General features: G+C 39.2%; 1 protein-coding gene across 3 annotated transcripts in view; it reads left to right on the forward strand.

Moving 5' to 3' along the window:
• The window catches only part of ABCC8 (ATP binding cassette subfamily C member 8), a 103,029-nt gene that overhangs the window by 15,004 nt on the left and 69,661 nt on the right, over window positions 1-18,364 (forward strand). For all 3 annotated transcript variants that reach the window (XM_044425761.1, XM_044425762.1, XM_044425763.1), the window contains 5 exons: window positions 929-1,095; window positions 3,550-3,792; window positions 4,970-5,158; window positions 10,540-10,704; window positions 17,245-17,400. In XM_044425761.1, the coding sequence (XP_044281696.1) occupies window positions 929-1,095; window positions 3,550-3,792; window positions 4,970-5,158; window positions 10,540-10,704; window positions 17,245-17,400 (920 nt within the window). The remainder of the gene's footprint in view (window positions 1-928; window positions 1,096-3,549; window positions 3,793-4,969; window positions 5,159-10,539; window positions 10,705-17,244; window positions 17,401-18,364) is intronic.

The raw sequence follows: 18,364 nt of genomic DNA on the forward strand, positions 1-18,364 counted from the left end.
TTAGAATCAGTTCAGAGCAATTATTTCTAGTACCTTTTAGGAAAGTTGCTGAAGCAAAGCTTACATCTCCCATGACATTAAACACCAGTTTGCCCATTTGCTTTATGAGTAATATTGTGATAAGTAGCTAGCAAACATGAAGCCTTTGATCTCTTGATGTTAGGTTAAGAAATGCCTGGATATTGGATTTAGTACTGCATACTTGGCCTGGTTAGGGGCAACACAGATTTTTTTAAATCTGCCAAGAGTTAACCCTGTGACCTGTGGCCAGAAATACTGAAGAGAGTGGTTCTGTATTTAACTCCCAGAAAACAGGGTTAAGGAAACTGTAATAAAACTACTACTATGCCTGACTATCTAAAATGTAGATTATTTGGAATTTCCACCCTTTCAGAAAGATGATTTTATATTTGTATTATTCACATATTTTCAAGTTTAAAAGTAGAACCCAGGCAACAAAATGAATAGAACTTCATGACTTCTATCTTCCTGAATTGTGGAAAGCTTCATTTCTGTCTTAAAATGCTCTTATCAAGGGGTTGGGGGAATAATTTGCATGAAGTGAAGCTCATATAGGAGTTGTCTGGAATTATTCCAAGATATTTAATCTGACCAAAGGTTTTGTTAGGTTCATTATAACTACGTGGACAAAACAGGAGTAAAGCGTTGCTTAAACAGTATAAGTGTAATTATAATTGAAATCTGAAAGTGATTATTCTTTTTCTTTGGGGTTGTAAACATATTTACAATGGTAAAATTTCCTGTACTTCCAAAATGTATTTTATTTATGTATGCATTTTATTTGTTTGTTTGTTCTACATTTTATTCCATATTCTATTCCTCACTCACTATGTACTTGTTCATTTGACAAATCTTGTTTTGTCTTTCATAATTCTCACCACCACCATTTATTATATTTTTTCTGCAGCCTTGCTGTTCTACTGGACTTTAGCTTTTGTAACTAAAACCATCAAATTTGTAAAGTTTTGTGATAATGATATTGGACCACTCCAGCTTCGATTTTGCCTCACAGGACTCTTAGTAGTTCTTTATGGAATGCTGCTGCTTGTAGAAATCAATGTCATCAGAGTGAGGGTAAGCTGTATTTCATTACATCTATTTCCTTGTAAACTTATAAAAATATTTGAGGATGGAAGTGTAAGAAAATGAGATATCTAAAAGTGCAAAAGATCTGTATTATAGAGCAATCTTATGCATACTTACAGCTTCCATATTTCCACTGAAATGCAGTCTAATCTGTAGAGAACTCTAGTACAATCCTATACATGTTTATTTAGAAATAAGCCCAATTGAATTTAAGGAGGCTTAATCCCAGGTAAGAGGGGATACGTTTGAGGTGTCTGTTGTTAAATGTTGTATTATTTCATACTTGTCTTATTTTAGAAAATAAAATTAGCCTTCCAAACAAAAGCCTTGATCTGAAGGTATAAACAGACTTTACATACATATTCCTGTTACTCTGCAAAATTTCAAGGGGAACCTGAGATCATATGAGAGAACCTGCATTTCTACAATAATCAGACACATACATTTTGGTCAGTGTTTTGAATCAGGTTTGGGATGGGCAAAGAAGTGCAAGTCCAATGCACCCTATACCACACTAATATCCCATATATGAACAGGACACTACTATATAGAGCCTGAAGCAAATTAAGCTGATGGTAGCATATGCTGGAAAATGATGTTAAATGGAAACAACTGATCTGTGTTAAATCAGCCGTTTTTCATTGCTGATCAGCTATGATTATTTTATTGCAACAGTTGCTTCCTCCACCTTCTACCAAAAGCTAATTTGTGCACAGTCAGGATACTTTATGAAAACTGAATCGCTTTGCTGCGAATCAAACTGAATCAAGGTGTTTCTTCTAGGAAGTGCATCTATCCAAAAGAGTTCATTAGCACAGTTATGGCACTTCAGGGAATAGTTGTTGGATAACAGAGCAACAGACTTTCTTGTCTGGTCTGCTGCCCAGATCTCCAGAATTACTTGCAGGAAAAAATTATGGATCCACTTTGTTTATTTAAAAACGGTGCCAAGCTATATGAAACACATTTTTCAAAGAACAATTCAAAGTCCAATTTAAAAAACTGCTGCAACAACCAAAGTTATTAATGCTATCAGTCAATGGTTGCTTCTAAAACAAACTTGCATTTCTGAAATCCCAGGAATTTCAATAGGTTTTCATATATGTTGCGTTTGTTAAAATGGAGTGGAGGCAAGCTACTGATATCCAGTCAGTCCCCCATTTAGGCCACTTTTTTTGTCTTCTTGGGAAACTAAAAGTCAACCAGGCAGCATCAGAAGTCAATGGGCAGGTTGGTTGATTTGCTGCAAAGGATTTAATGTTCCATGAAGTACTCAGAGCGAGCCGAACAAACAAGTTTGCAATGGGTATTTGCACCCTTCTACCTCTCTCTCCCTCATTCCTCCAGCAGGTGTCCCAGGGGACACTGCAGGATGAATGAGTCATCTTTCCCTCCCTGCCATGAAGCTGAGCTTGCTGTGGCTAATTTTACTCCTTTTTTCATTCTTTGGACTTCACCAAAGCTGGCTGTCTAGTAGGGTTTAATAATCTGTTCGTGTAGCTGCAAGCTACCCTCTTTCATGCCTTGGGAGGCCTGCCTGTGGTTGCCTTCCCCTTTTTATGGGTCGGAAAAATAATTGTGCATACAACCCACCCTGTCTGATTGGTGCAAAATGTGCAGGAAGCACTAGCCTGGGAGATGACAGCTGGCCAATCCAGCAGTGCCCACTATGGCTATGAATAACTACTCACCCCCTCCCCACAGCTGCACCAGAGACTGATCTGTCTGAGACTCACGCACAGTGTGCATTCCCAAAAGTTAGCCAATATCGCATCAGGAAGCACATTCTGAAGGCATGGAAAAGCGGGGTAGGACCTACCAAAGATCCTTTATAACTGAAACCTCTGTGTGGTGCTCTTGACTCCATGGGTTACCTTCACTTTTGAATGTGTAGTTAATCCAGAAGCCTGTGAAAGCACCTCTATCAACAATCTGGATCACGCTGCTGATAAAAGGCCCTGGGTGGGTACCAAAGAGAGGTACCAAAAATTAGTCTCAGGGGGGAGCCTTTGCCTGACCCCCCACCTACCTTGGTGCCACATGGGGTAATTGTGGCCATCACAGAATCATACATTGGTCCAACCCCAATGTTCAAGGCAGGACTTAAGTCTCCCATCCAAATTCCATAATTAGGGAGGATCAAACACTTCAGGCTATATGGACGTTACCACAATAAACACCACAAATTGATGTGCACAACACTACAACCAGTTGCTTAACCTAGTAACCCAAAGCAAGCTTTACATTTAGTAGTTTTAATGCCACAGTGTTTGTTATTTGAACACCTTTTCCTCTAATAATCTGAAAAGCAAGGGATCTCTTGAAAGTACAAACTTTAAAATTCATGGTTGTTTTGAAAATAACATATTGCTGAACCATGTTAATTTCCCCTGACCTTTCTCTTTCCTGTAATTATTTATTCTTCCACTTCGTGGATTTTAGAGATACGTTTTCTTCAAAAAGCCCAAAGAAGTTAAGCCTCCCGAGGACCTTCAAGATCTTGGAGTCCGATTCCTGCAACCATTTGTAAATCTGCTGTCCAAAGGAACGTACTGGTGGATGAATACTTTCATTAAAACAGCCCACAAAAAGCCAATAGACTTGAAAGCCATAGGCAAGCTGCCTATTGCCATGAGAGCTTTGACAAATTACATGCATCTTAATGATGCTTTTAAAGCACAAAAGGTATGGCCATAAAAGAAATGGATTATGTATTAATGTGTTTCTGGCTTTAAGCATTCTTTTTTATGCTAAATAAAAATAATATAAAGTGAGTTAATTGTATCTGTACAGAAAGTTGGATTCAGTCTTTGCTCAGAGGAATTCCACTGGTGCCTGGGGAAGAGGGCAAGCAGGCAACTTTTGCTGCTTCCCCTTTCTCCTTGGCCTCTTCAGAGACAGCTTCCCTAACGTGATCAGAACTCCTCACCTTCAGAACAGTATAGGAGGTGACACTGGACATTTCTGGGAAATGGTGACACACGCATCCTTCCTCCAATTGGAAAACCTCCACTGGGTACAATTTCTTTTGCAACCTGCCTTACAAAAAGTATTATTCCAATTGATTCAGACTAGTGATAGCTGAAACCTATCCAGCTCAAGTAATGGAACTTGCTGAGACATGCTGGATAACTCTTCAGGGGCAAAACATGGCCTTTTTCTGAATGCTTTCCGTGATCCAGCCTAGGGGATTCCACCAATCCCAAATCTCTGGACTGCCAGTTTCCATCCTCATGGCTTGCACATTTACTGAAAGTTACCAAGTTATGAAGGGCAGAGAGAAGAAATAGCTGGTGATAAAGGTAGTCTAAACTGGGAGTGCTCTTCCTAAGCCCATGGTTCTGCAGTGAAAACTTCTGTGTATGCTTCATGGATGATAAGAACTCTTTTTTGTTTTGCTTTAACTCAGGGAAGTGTTGGACTCATGGGGTCATGTGTTTTGAATGGGGGGAGTTCACATTCTGAAATTCCATGTCAGCACTATTAAAGGCCCTGTTTGGGAGTGAAAATACAATATATCTCAAGGGCCATAATCTATAAATTTGGACTACAAAGAGAATAGATTGAATATATGCTATTTAATTCTGGTTTCTCATTATGCGTGAACCTGGAACTATGAGTGAATTGTGAGTTGTGCTCAGTAAATGTTTGTGTTTTATAAGGTCATGGTGGTTGATATTCATGCAAAACATCATTGGGTTTTCAGAAGAAAAAGCATTCTCACTTTCTTCCTCATAATACAGATTCAAATCAGTAGCTTACAAAAGAGAAACTGAAATAGTATTTAATCAGCTTAGAATATAACACTTAGAAATCTTTCTCACCTTTCTCCTATTCACATTTGTTTTTAATTCTTGATCAGAATAAAGACACTCCATATCCACAAGGATCCAAGCCCATCTGGTGTGCCCTATGCCATGCCTTTGGGAGGCCTTTGGTTCTAAGCAGCACCTTTCGGATTCTGGCAGATTTGCTTGGATTTGCTGGTCCACTTTGCATTTCTGGAATTGTTCACCATGTTGGGAAAGGGAACAACACCTTCCGCCCCCAGGTACCATTTAAAAATGCATGTTCACTTTCCTCTAATATAGAATTGACAAGCTCACTTTCTCTAGACTGTGAATGGGGAAGCAGTGGTTTGCAGGCCATCTGTGGCCTCCAGACTATTCTCATGGGACCTTTTGGATGCTAGCAGCACAGTCTTCCTCTCTAGGAATTGCTTGCCTTTTCCACATGACACATGCATGTGTGTGCATTTGTGAAAGCGCCGTAGAAAGCTGAGAAGAAAACAGCGGGCCTGGTGAGCCTGGGGGCAAAGGAGCCTTGTAGAGAGCTTTAGACAGAGGGCACATGGAGGGAAGGGATGATGATGGAAGGGAAGCAAGGGAATGGAGTTGGAGCAGGAGTGGTGAAAGCAGTGGGAAGTCCTCTGTAAGTATTCGTTCTGATCTGTGTTAATAAGGGCTGAAAAAAGAGGAAAAGATGGGAGGGCAGAGAGAGAACGTAAGAGAGAGGCAGGTGGCAAATAAACAGAGGAAGATGGGATAGCATCGAGAGCTGTCCTACAGTGCTGCAAACTTTACCTTCTTTGGGCTTTGTCTCTGTCCATTTTTGGTCCTTGCTGTACAACTATGAGTACACAGCCACCCAGTGGATTAACCATGAGGAAATGCAGCTGTTGACATGAAAAGGGTTCATTACTCCATCCACCTCTTATAGAACATAAAGAGAACATCATCTTGCTAATCCCTGTACTTTTGTTGACCCGGGTCTTGAAGGGAAACATGTAGCTGATTGCTCTCTTGAACAGGAATGTATTTAAATATGCAGTTAAATGTTTAGGGGAATTTTGGAGAATTCTTATCTGGTTTCCTGTAATGAAAAAGCTGTGGAATGGAAAGAACATTGTTTTCTCAGGATATTTTAGCAGCATTATTTTTTACAAAGCAGCAAAGAATTTCTGCCAGGGTCTTTTTAGGAATATCATACTTGAAAGACCAATAAAGCATACTTTGTTGGAAGTTTAGAAAATTATATTTCAAAAGTAAGACTATATATTCTGTTGTACTCCCTGAAAAAAAAAAAAGAATTGCTTGTGCAAAATGCAAATTCAAAGCAAGTGGAAGATTATGAATGGGTAAGAAAAACCCATTTTTTATTTTTTTTACTTTTTATTGCTAGCAGTTAATACAGCAGATTATCCTTTTAAAGATGAAGCAAGCCAGTATATGTCTGAATGGCTTGGACTGTATCTGCCGCCATGATGGAATGGAAATGGATATCCTGAGGATGGATATTCCGAGGATGTAGCACTCATTTTATGCTTTTAAATCAATCAATGTGCTCCTCTTTTTCATATCTTTTTGGGAACTTCAGTGAACATCAGATCCATTGCTGCCTTACTTAAATGTAGCAAATACAAACAGATAAAAATGATGTCATTTTATTGACAGTGCAGCAAAATAATACAATACTGCTGTGTATCTCACAGCAGTATTGGTACAAACTAGCTGTTTAAAACAGGTAAGAGCATTAACAATGACAATATAAAGACCCTCTTCTAGATTATCTTGAGAGGGGACTTAAAATTAGATATTTAAAACTTTTAATTAATTTTAGAGTCTTCTATTTTTTCCTTCACAAGATAACATTTTGCACTTTCAATAATATGTTCATACATTTATAATGTGTGGAAACTGTCATGGTTCCTATGCATTCTAAAATTTGGCTCCCACAGCATGGTTCACTTTCTTTTCTCTTAGCTTTTACTTACAGTGAAGAATGGAGTCTGTCTTTGTGAAGTTTTGTTTTGATTTTGAGGGTATCCTGCATCCAAAGTTAAAAGAAAAACAAAATAACAGCTGATAATACAATAAGCATTAAAAGAGTTTAATTTAAATTTTAACTTAATTCAAATTTATTTGAATTTAAGACAGAAAATCAGCTTAGATACAAGTGCTGTATCTCAATTGATTTTGCGGACTACAAAAGCAAAGGCATCTGCTTCATGTTATATGGCACATTATTTCAAATGGATTTATTTTACACAGACATAACTACAAAACATTCTGAAGTAATTTAGTATAATATTCAAGTCCAGTAACATGATTTTACACTGATATATCATATGTCTTTGATAGGGTATAAACTGTAATATAAAATTCATGGTCCAAAGATCTACGTAGATTGAAAGCGTTCTACAAAGCCGGAATGCACTGCCCATGTGACAGTTTGTATCTAGGCCATGCCAGTTGTGTAACCTTTTTTCTTCTTAAACTCCTCTATACAATTACCATACTCTTCTTTTTCACATGTTAATAAATATACATTGTGAAATCAACTCTGTTATCAAAAGTCCCTGTTGTTTATCTAACACAATCTGCTCACTCTGTATAGAGAATTGTGTGCCCAGCTCTTCCCATGTCTTAAAAAAAAGCATTGCTGTTTAATACTTTATGTATGGTGGATCTTTCACCTGACCTGAGACAAGAATGCAATTAATCAAAATAGACAAAAATTAAGTATGCAGAGTTCAATCATGTAAAGTTCAATTCTAATTTGCTATCAGTTCAAAAATAGCTGGCAAGATACAAAGGAGACACCTGCTTGGGAACCTTCATGCCCATTCTTGTTAGTCTAGCTGAACCTGTAAAGCTTCAGGTGGAAGAGGGGAAAGTGGTCTTGTATATACAAGAATCTTTCAAGTTAGGGTAAAAGGCATCTCAGTTTGCTATACCAGTGCATTCAAGGATTAGAGTCAGCTGTAAATTTTAAAGGCAACATTAACTAATCTAGCAGAACTATTTCACAAGAGGAGGACATTATTTCCCCATTTGGATAATGTCCCACAGGTAATACAGCAGCTAGTGGAACACATATCTGTTATGATCAAATATTCCTCTGTAGGTAACTCACTAACAAAGCTTCTGCTGTTCAAGAGCTAAGTGGTGGGAAGACCAGATACTTGTAATTGGTCTATTCATCCCAACTTTTGTCTCCTGACTGGGTCAAGAAATTCCATCCCAGTCTACTCCCACCGAATATTATAAGGTTTCCCTCCGCTCCCAGTGGTTCATGCTCAGTCTGAAAATCTTCACTAGGTAACTTTGAACCTGCAAAGTCATCTGGCCCCCACCTCCTCCTTAGAGTCAGAATACTCTAACTGAGCAGACTGTAATGTGCAAGGGCTGGATCCTCTTTCTACTCCTGTCCAGAGTTCCCTTTCTCTTTGGTACAAGATACATATGTTTAGTTAGATGACTACAGTGTGTTCTGCATGGCACTGCCTTTGCAGATAGTTCAGTAACTGCAGCTTGTGCAAAAATGGTAATAGGAATAACCAGGTCCAAACATATAACTGCAAGTTAGTCCTGCTTGCACTAGCAGCCTGAGCCTGAGACAAGGTGCTGGTTTTTACATGTAAATTGTTTGCATGCAATATGCAATCCCCTGCCATGAATCTGTCTGTACACTAAGCTTGTCTAAGGCTCTTCTCCAGGTGCCTTATCAAGAAAGGCTTGGAAGGTGGCAACAGTGGCTGTCTTGGCATCTGCCTCTGATAATGGAACAATCTTCCAAGCAAGGTCCACCTGGCACTGGCATTTTTATCTTTTTGCTGCCAGGTTAAGATCTCCATCTATTCTCAGGCATTTCCCAGCATATGATTTTAATTAGACCATGGGATTTTTAAAATTTTGATTGCTAAAATTGTTTATCTGTTTGTTTATATGTTCATAAACTACCCAGAAAGCTTTGGATATTAGGCAGTAAAGAAAGGGATAATGCATGAAATTAAAGCAATAAACTCAAATAACTTGAACCCAGATAAACGGAGGACTAGGTATGCATAACAGAGTTCCACATGCATTGTAGTTTCTTTAATGACCCAGTGCAGAGAATGTAGGGAGAAGAAACACTATTGATCCATACTCATCCTCCTGTAGACCCTGGATTCCTAGCATACTCATTCCAAAGAATTTTTTAAATTTACTATTTCAACAGAGTTATCCTGGGGGATTTCATTACCTTAAATGTATACGTCACAAGGTTATTCTTGATGCAGAATTGAAATGCCACAGCATGTGTACTGTACTTAGCTTCTTTAAAATGCATCTGCTTCAGTGTTGGCATGTAAACATCAGATGCTAATTTTCTGACACTGCTGTTCCCTCATTGCCTTTAACTTGCTTTGCATTGTTGGAAACAGATAAGTTATCATACAATATTTGGAATTATCTGTGAAGATCTAATATTCAAAGATCTGACTTAATTGTACTGTTATGTACTGGTTGCCTCTAAATTTCAATTTTAAATGTCTACCTGAAGTTTCTAATGTTATGTTGCTGTTGTTTAATTTCTGTACTTCCCAATAGCCAGAGTTCTCTGTGTGGTTTACAACACATCAAATGCAATATAAAAATCCAAACAGCATTAAATACATAATAAAAAGGTACAGCAATAATACAGAATTAAATCAAAATTAAAATGCATATGAAAACCACAATAGCCTATCATACAGACATGGGAAAGCAGGACACATATGTGTTCAGGGTGCAAAGTTTTGTAGTTTTGGAGAATTACAGTGGATAGTCCAACAGAGCCTTTTTTAGTTTTCCTTTGGGGATGTATTGCCTCTGTTTCAGCCATTTATAAATTGAGGACTAAAACCCTAATTATTTTCTTAACAATGGGATACCTTATACATATACAGATGTTCTTCTCTTATGACTTCTTCTCAGAAAACAGCTGCTGAAGTGGCAAACTTCTGTCCAGACAACACCACTTAGGTGATGGCTAATAGGAATGCATGTCTATGCTGAAATCCTGAATATAGAGAATTGAATGTCAGGAGGCAGCTTTCTGGCCTAGATCTGTTTATGATATGCCTGTTTCTTAGGTGCATGAGTTCATTTTATTGTTGCACAGTGGAGCATTCAGATTCACTCTACTATCAAGTGGCACAGTTGGTCAACAAGAGTAATAACACATTTGTTCCTTTGGAGAATCAGGGGTAACATTTATAAGGAAAGGTGTATCAATGAATTTGATTTGAACAGTAAGCAGATGATTTTGTTTTTATTTGGGGACGGTCTGAAACTCAGATTTGATATAACTCACACCACTGATTATATTTTCTCCTTTCTCAGTTTGAATTTGTCATTTCAGTAAAAATAGTCTCTGACTCACTAAAATATTAAACTCAGTTACTGTCAAAATTATCAGTGTCCTAAAACTGTATTTAAAGTAGAGTTGGGAGGGTTACCATCTGCTCAATGCAGGACTCCAAACTAAAGCATCCCCGAAGGTGGCTGTACAGCTGCATCTTCGCTGTTGTTGCATCCATCCTCCCTTCCATTGTGGATTTGCTCTATTAGGAAGTTTTCTTAACCAGAATAAATTCTAAATTTTGTTTTGTTTTGTTTTGTTTTGCAGACTAAAATACTTGGTGTTTTCTTCATTTCATCTCAGGAATTCCTGGCCAATGCCTATGTCTTGGCAGTTCTTCTTTTCTTTGCTCTTTTATTACAAAGAACCTTTCTGCAAGCATCGTACTATGTTGCAATAGAAACAGGAATTAACCTCAGAGGAGCAATCCAGGTATTCTTAGCTTTAAGAGTTGTGTTGATCAAGAGAACATGTTCTTAACAAGGATTTGGTTGGTATGATACAACAACCCATTATGGGTGACTAGTCACTGAGTGTTGTCATGTCATCCAACACAAACCAAGACCACTTTCCCCAGGATGGCTTGTTTGTTTGTTTGTTTGTTTGTTTTTGTTTTTGTTTTTGTTTTTTTTGTTTTTTGTCAAAATCTACCCTAACAACCTATGCCCTTCTTGTGGTTTTGTTTGATCCATGGTGGGAAGTCATGTCAGTCAAACCTGGGAGTGTAATTTCATTATGGGTTGAGGGAACTGGATGGCAAGCTGCTGTGCAAGGGTGACAAAAACCCCTGCCATTCTTGCAATTTTGCCCTTGCCACAGCCAGTGACAACCCCTCCACTGATGCCCAAGTGGCAGTTTGTAGTAATTGTCACTGGTTCATGACTCCCTTTTTTGGCCCTATAAGTTTGTGCAAATGAGCTTCCAAGTTACTGTTAATATTATTGGTCTTTTGCATGAGTCCTCTTACAGTTGTCTGATATGGGTAGTATTGCCTGGTCAATTTCTTTGTGTGTTGCAGCTGTAAGAGGAAGCACAGTGCATGCAACTAAAAAGACAAGACTGCATGTAGGTTAATTTGAGCACAATTCCCAGGGACAAATTGCAGAGTTGTCAGTTGAAATTGCAACTTAGCAACATAGTCCTCTTAGTTTTAAAAGTTGAACTAAGAATTCTTAGTGCTTTCTGCTTTTACAACACTTCCCCACATTTCCAGCTATGCCAGAAAGGGGAGATAGTGATTCTCTCCTACCCCATCTTCCCATTTTCATGACTCTTTTTCAAATAATGTATTGCTATGATTACTGTATTCTCGGACAGTTTTAAAACAAAAACAAAACCCTGAGAAGATGGCTGAGTGGGATAGAATGAATGGGGCTGGGGGTATTTCTCCTTGTACTGGTGCTCCATTTGCTCTCTCTGATCTTTGAGGGCTTCTGCCACTTGCAAGGTGAGCAGGTATAAAAGAGCAAGTGAGGAAAAGTGTTTAGAGTGGTGGACTGGGGCTCTGGTTCTAGTCCTCACTCATCATGCAGCTCACTGGGTGACTGACTAGGCTAGCTATGTACTCTGAGCTTAACCTACTCCACAGGATTGTTGTTGTGATGATGACAAAATGAAGAGGAGGAGAACTTGGTAAGCCACCTTGAGTCGCTTGCAAGAGGAAGACAGGGAGGGTAAATGTGTTATTTAATATTAATGCTTAAAAAAACCTTTTGACAATATTTGCACAACTTTTTGGACTGGGAAATATATGAAAACTTGATGACTGGTAAATAAATGGAGGGAAAAGTTGCACCAATTAAAGACTAGGGCACTAAAGAGAGGGGAGATTTGCATACTTGTAGTAACAGAACAGTAGCCAAACAGTTGCCACAGGAACACTACAAAAAGGATATGAGTGTGCCAGCACCCTCTTGCCCATTTTCAATCACAACTTGTGTACTCGTATATAGCATACTGCCTCTGCTCCTGGCAATAGCATATAGCCACCACACCTAGAAACACTGGTAGATTTATCTTCTATGGATATGTACAGTCCCCTTTGTAAGCCATACAGATGGCTAGCCATCACAGCGTTTGTGGAAGTGAATTCCATAGTTTAATTGTGCACTGTGTGAAGAATCATACACCAGTTGGTTAGCTTCATGGGATGACCTTGTGTTCTAGTATGATGGGAGAGGGAGAAAAATGTTTCCCTGTCTACTTTCTCCACTTCATTCTTTACTTTTCTATCATATCTCCCTATATTCATCTTTTTTCCTAGGCTGAACAATCTCAGCTAGTGTATTCCTCATAGGGGAGTTGCTCCAGCTTCTTGGCCTTTTAGTTGCTCTTTTTCTGCACTTTTTTCAAATCCAGAATAGCCTTTTTTTAAGTGTACACATAATAAATAAGTACACATTATTCTAAGTGCAGTCATACTTCTGATTTGGATGAAGACAATGTGATATTGCTAGCTTTATTTTCATTTCCTTTCTTAATTATGCCTATCACAGAGCTTTCCTCCTCCTCCTCCTCCTCCTCCTCCTCCTCCTCCTCCTCCTCCTAGCAGCAACACACTGGACTGCTATTTTCAATGAGCTGTCCACCATAGTCTGAAGATCTAATTTATGGTCACTTACACTAACTCAGATCCTAACAACTTATACTTGAGGTTGGCATTTTTTTTGCCCCAGTGTGCATTACTTTACATTGAAGACATTGACATTTTGATGCTCATTCTTCCAGTTTGGAGAGACCTTTACAGCTCCTAAGAATCCTTCTTTTGTTTTAAACATTCTAAATAATTTGGCATTGCCAGCAAATGTGGCTACTTCACTGTGCAGTCCTAATTCCAGATCATTTATGGAAAAGTTGAAAAGTAAAAACAGATTGATGTGGGACTCCACTCTTTATATCCCTCCATCGTACTTTCTGCTTTCTGATCATTAACCATGATCATCTGATTCATCTGATCCATGAAAGGACCTTTCTTCTTACTGCATGCCTGTTAAATTTGTTCAGCAGTATTTGGTGAAGCACCTTGAAAAGAAACCTTTTGGAAATTGTAGTATTTACCTGATCACCTCTGCCCTCATGTTTACTGGTACTCTCGAAGAATGCTAAAATGTTAGTGAGACAGAACTTAATTTTGTGGAAACCATGTTGATTCTTTTTCAGCAGAGTGTGCCCCTATAAATGCTTAGAAATTTTAGTTTTTAATAATGCTTTCAATCAATTTATATGGAACAGATGCTAAGCTAACTGGCCTGTAATTTCCTGGTGTTACATTGGCCATTCTGCAGTTCTGTGGTATAAAGGCTGGCCTTTATTAGACTATCATCAATTTCATTTTTGGATTCTACAAGAGCTCTAGCTCCATCTAGATCCAATGGTTTATTACCTTTCACTTTGTCATTAAGGTGGGGAGCTTCATCTTTTGGCACCACTATTTGCCTCAGATCCTCAGGTTTCCTTTCTGAAAATATCATTGGCAAATTTCCAATTAAATACATATTGTGAGCAGAACTCTCTCTTTCCTCCTTTTCTAGCAAACCTAGACAAAACATTAAAAGCACAAATTCTTTTATTTGAGTGCTGCAAGTTACAACCTGCAAAAATCAAAGAAATATTCTCTTTGAGATGTGGGAGGAGTCTGCCCATGTAAAGGGTTGGATCCAAACTGAAACATTCGTTCCTTTCCTCCCTTCCAGAAAGATTCTGGGTCTACCCTCAGGGTGGTTCCTGATGCTTGAGAGCTAATTGTGCGAGAACACCAGGCACTTAATAATTGGCTTACTCACTTTGTCTGTTGTTTCCTTGTTCTTACAAGGCCAAAGAACACCCTCTACGTAAGTCTCTACGCAAGGCTGTTATAAATGTACCCTTCCTTTTCGAAGGTGGGCTGCTTCTCATGCTTTGCCCAAGAATCTTTGCTGTGTAACCTTGAAACTGCAAAGTCAACTCTTCACCTCTGTCTCTAAGCCACCTCCTCTGAATCTGAAGAATCTGCAAGGGGAGACTATAACATGGGAGCACCGAGCCACTCTGATAGCACTGTAGTCAGTTTCCAGTTGGCTCAATAATGTTTTCACCTCATACTAAGTCTTCTGCAACACCATTTATGATTAAATCCAGGATCACTTTGTCTCTGGTCAGTTCTATAAGGTCATAGTCATTTAGGACTCAGAACTTTAACTTCTTTGCCATGACTGGAAGATGCACTTATCTAGTCAATGGGTAAATGTGTCATCCATTTTTATAATGCTTCTTTGTTTGGAAGTCTCCCTGATACATTTTCCATTTCAAGATCATCCTGAGTATTTTAATGGTCATGACCATTTCCTCTCCTTCTGCATTTGGGCAATCAGAAATAATTTTACCTTCAACCCATAGGACTGAATAAACCTGAACCAAATGCTTCCCAACGCCTGTCAGCTTCCTACTGCCAAATGTTCGCACATGTTTCCCAGTGCCTAACAAATCTGATTTTTCCACCCTCTCATCTAGATGAGATGACCACCATCTCATCTACATATTGAGAGTCCTCAGATTCACCTGTCCATCTGGCCCTATGAGTGAAACAGTTGGCGTTTCAGAGAGAATCCCCTTGGTGGGCTTGGATATTAACTTCTCTCCGGTAACCGAAATCTCAAAACCTCATAACTACATTTCCGCATATCCCTTATCTCAACATGGACCACAGCCACTGACTGCATCCCAGAATTGTTGGCAATGCTAGATAGATGGTGCATGCTACCCACAACCTTTGCACCAGGAAGTTTACCATGCAGTCTCCATGCCCATCATAAATGTGCTAAAGCATGGATCCTCAAACTGCGGCCGGGGGCTGGATCTGGCCCACCATGCCCATTTATCCATCCCGCCTCAGAGGTTTTGGACTCTCTTGGAGAAAATGATCTCTGAGCAAGCAAGCTGCTGACTTGCCGCGCGTGAGCCCACAATCACACAATCTCCCCTCACCCAACGCACCCACAGTCTCGCCCATCTTCCCCCCCCCGCCCCTGCCCCCGCCACTCTCCCCCCCCCCCCCGAGCACGCCTGCACCTGCCACCGCCACCTTTCAACTGGCCACCTGTTGAAAAAGTTTGAGAACCCTGTGCTAGAGTCTCCTGGTGTATTTGTGCTATTCTGCTTCAGCACAGCTCCACCTAGAGGTTGAGTAGCAGAAAAGCAAAAGAAAGGACTGGCTCTCAGTTCTGTGAGGAAACCAATAGTGGATGTAAGATTAACTGCAGCTTTTGTAGATGATGGCCTATATATCAGACTTGCCTTGCATCTGGTGACATGCATATATCCCCAAAAGCTTTTGGCATAATAAATTAAAAAGAGTTTGTTATGGTTCTATAAACTCAGAATAGCTCCCGGATATGCAGTTTTTATCTGTGATAGTGCAGATATTGCATGTGCTCTCTCTCTCTCTCATACTCTCTCTCTCACACACACTCGTCCATTGTTCTCATTCCAATGCTTTAATTAAAGCATATCTTCCTTCACTCTTTATTATTAATAACAGTAATTAAAGCTTCTACTTGTTCTTCTAAAAATGTAATTGATGAAAAACAAAATTGCACATTTCTGAAATGGTTAAAGGAAACAGCAGTTCCATATAAATGGTGTGGGCCACTTTCACATGTCCTTTACACACATAAACCATACATAATTGATGGAGGTCAGTTCAATATTCAACCTTTTGCTCTTCACAGAGGACCCTTTTCCAGTCATGCAAGGATTATTGGTCTGGTTCACTTTGTTCTACAATATCCTGATAATGTGACAATCTTTCATGTCCTTGCTTTCTCTTACACAAGGCTGCAGCTGTCCTGTGGGTATCCTATGATTGATAGCTGTCACCTGACTTGAGTGCAAATATACCCAACATCTAATAAACATGACTAGGATTCCTATGTTGCAAGGAAAGATAGACAGAACTGAATCCTCATATTAAAAATGAAAATAATTCTTAACTAGCAACCTGAAAAGCCATTAGTTCTGCCAGACTGAGCCCCTGCATTGCGTTTCCCCTGAGCATGGTTGTAATCTTGTGCTCTTAATCTGCCTGTTTAAGGTAATAGGCACTTTGGTCTCAGAAGGTAAAATCTGTGAACAGATCCCCCAGCTCTACAATAAGAGGAATCTGGATATAACACTAAATCTTGCCTTGTAAGATTTTTAACACAGTATTTCCCCCAACAGAATTTTCCCTTGCTTTCTAAGGACAAATTGGGAGCACAGGGATATATGGTTTTCAGATAAATAATGTAAGGCTCAATTCACTCATTCTGCTTCCCTGTGTCAAAGATGAGAAGGACTATATGAGAATGCGAGGCTTGAACCAGGTCATGCACATTTTTTCCCCTTCGATTTATATCCTGCCTTTTTCCTACAAAGGGCTCAAGGCAGCTTACATCATTCTCCTCCTCCTTCCTATCCCCACAACAACAACAACCCTGTGAGGTAGGTTGGGCTGAGAGGCTGTGACTGGCCCAAAGTCACCCAGTTGGCTCCATGGCCGAGCAGGGAGTAGAACCCGGATCATCTGAGTCCCAATCCCATGCCCTTAACCACGACACCACACTGGCTCGTGGCAAATGCCATGGCACACTGGCATTCACATGCTCATGGATGCACACACACAGAGGAAATCAGTACGCATTAAATCAAGTGCTAGACCTTTTCTAGAGGTATCTCAGAAATAAAGAATGAGGCCTTAATGGATGTATTCATTAAAGTTAATTGAATATTTTAAATTTGTTATGTGAAATTGAACTACTAGTTCATTTATAAAGAAATGTAGTGTTTTAAGAGTATCTATACATTGTTGTCACTTCTTTAGGAAATCATTCCCTTCCTATACAAATGAAATAAAACAGTAAAACACTTGTAAAACCATCTTATGGCAGCAGATAAATACAGTCAGTTTCAGTATCGTGTTCCCTCTTCTCTCATATACGATGTATGCTCCTCTCCTAGACAAAAATTTACAACAAGATCATGAGGCTGTCAACTTCGAACATGTCCATGGGGGAAATGACTGCAGGTCAAATTTGTAACTTGGTTGCAATAGACACAAACCAGCTCATGTGGTTCTTCTTTCTTTGTCCTAACCTTTGGGCTATGCCAGTGCAGGTAAGGAAATTAGAAGCATCATTATTATAGTTATTAATTAACCTTAGGCCATTGCAGCAGAGATATACCATCCTAGGAGTCTTTCCAGTATGTGGCACAACAGGAAAGAGTGTTTGCTGTGTGGACTGTAGAGGTATTTTTTCTGAAGGAAGCTTTTTCACAGCACCCAGACTTCTGCATAGTGCTACTAAGAAAATGCAAATCTATATGTCTATGCATGCACATATATTTTGCAACAAAAATGAAGCTGTGACCAATTCAGGTAGATCGGGCCCTTTTGCCACCATGCTAGTCTGGAACTGATAAAGCAAGCATTGGTTCAATGAAACGCAAGCAGTATCTTTTCAAGTAAGCTGCCTGGTTCACGGCTTGCAATGTGTTTATTCAAACATTAACTAAATCCTTAAGTGGCCTGAGAAATTTTCAATAGCATCCAAGGGGCTCAGCTAACAAGAGAACGATAGTATAAACCTTCCTGTAACCCTAACTGCTTCCCAGCAGCAAGTACAACAGGTGATGTGAATGATGAAAATCATGGCTATGGTATCAATCCAGGCCTATCCATTCTGCATTCCCTAATATTTTAGTGCTCATGTTTGAATTAGCTTTTGGGGTTCCCTGCACGTAAAAGTTCAGGAAATAATTTGCAATCACTTCTGACTGGTTTAGTATCAAATTTGTCTTCTTTCATATTCATTACCAGAGCTGATTCCTTGTAGAAATTTTAGAATTCTTTATACAGTTTGTACTTTTCCTTTCCTGCATTAAAGTCTATGGAGCTCTATCTGTAGAGTGTGATAGCAGATCCAACTTTCCCATAGACCCAAAAAAGTTTTCCCACTTCTGCATCACATTCCTGAGAAATCAGAGTGCTGTTTACAACAAACAAAGATAGCATTAAATCACAAAGAAGAGTTTGGGTATTGTTTATGAGATTTTGACTCAGATTTGGGATTAATGAAAT

The sequence above is a fragment of the Varanus komodoensis genome, unplaced genomic scaffold, assembly GCF_004798865.1.
Source record: "Varanus komodoensis strain SLA01 unplaced genomic scaffold, ASM479886v1 scaffold16, whole genome shotgun sequence".
Taxonomy (NCBI): domain Eukaryota; kingdom Metazoa; phylum Chordata; class Lepidosauria; order Squamata; family Varanidae; genus Varanus; species Varanus komodoensis.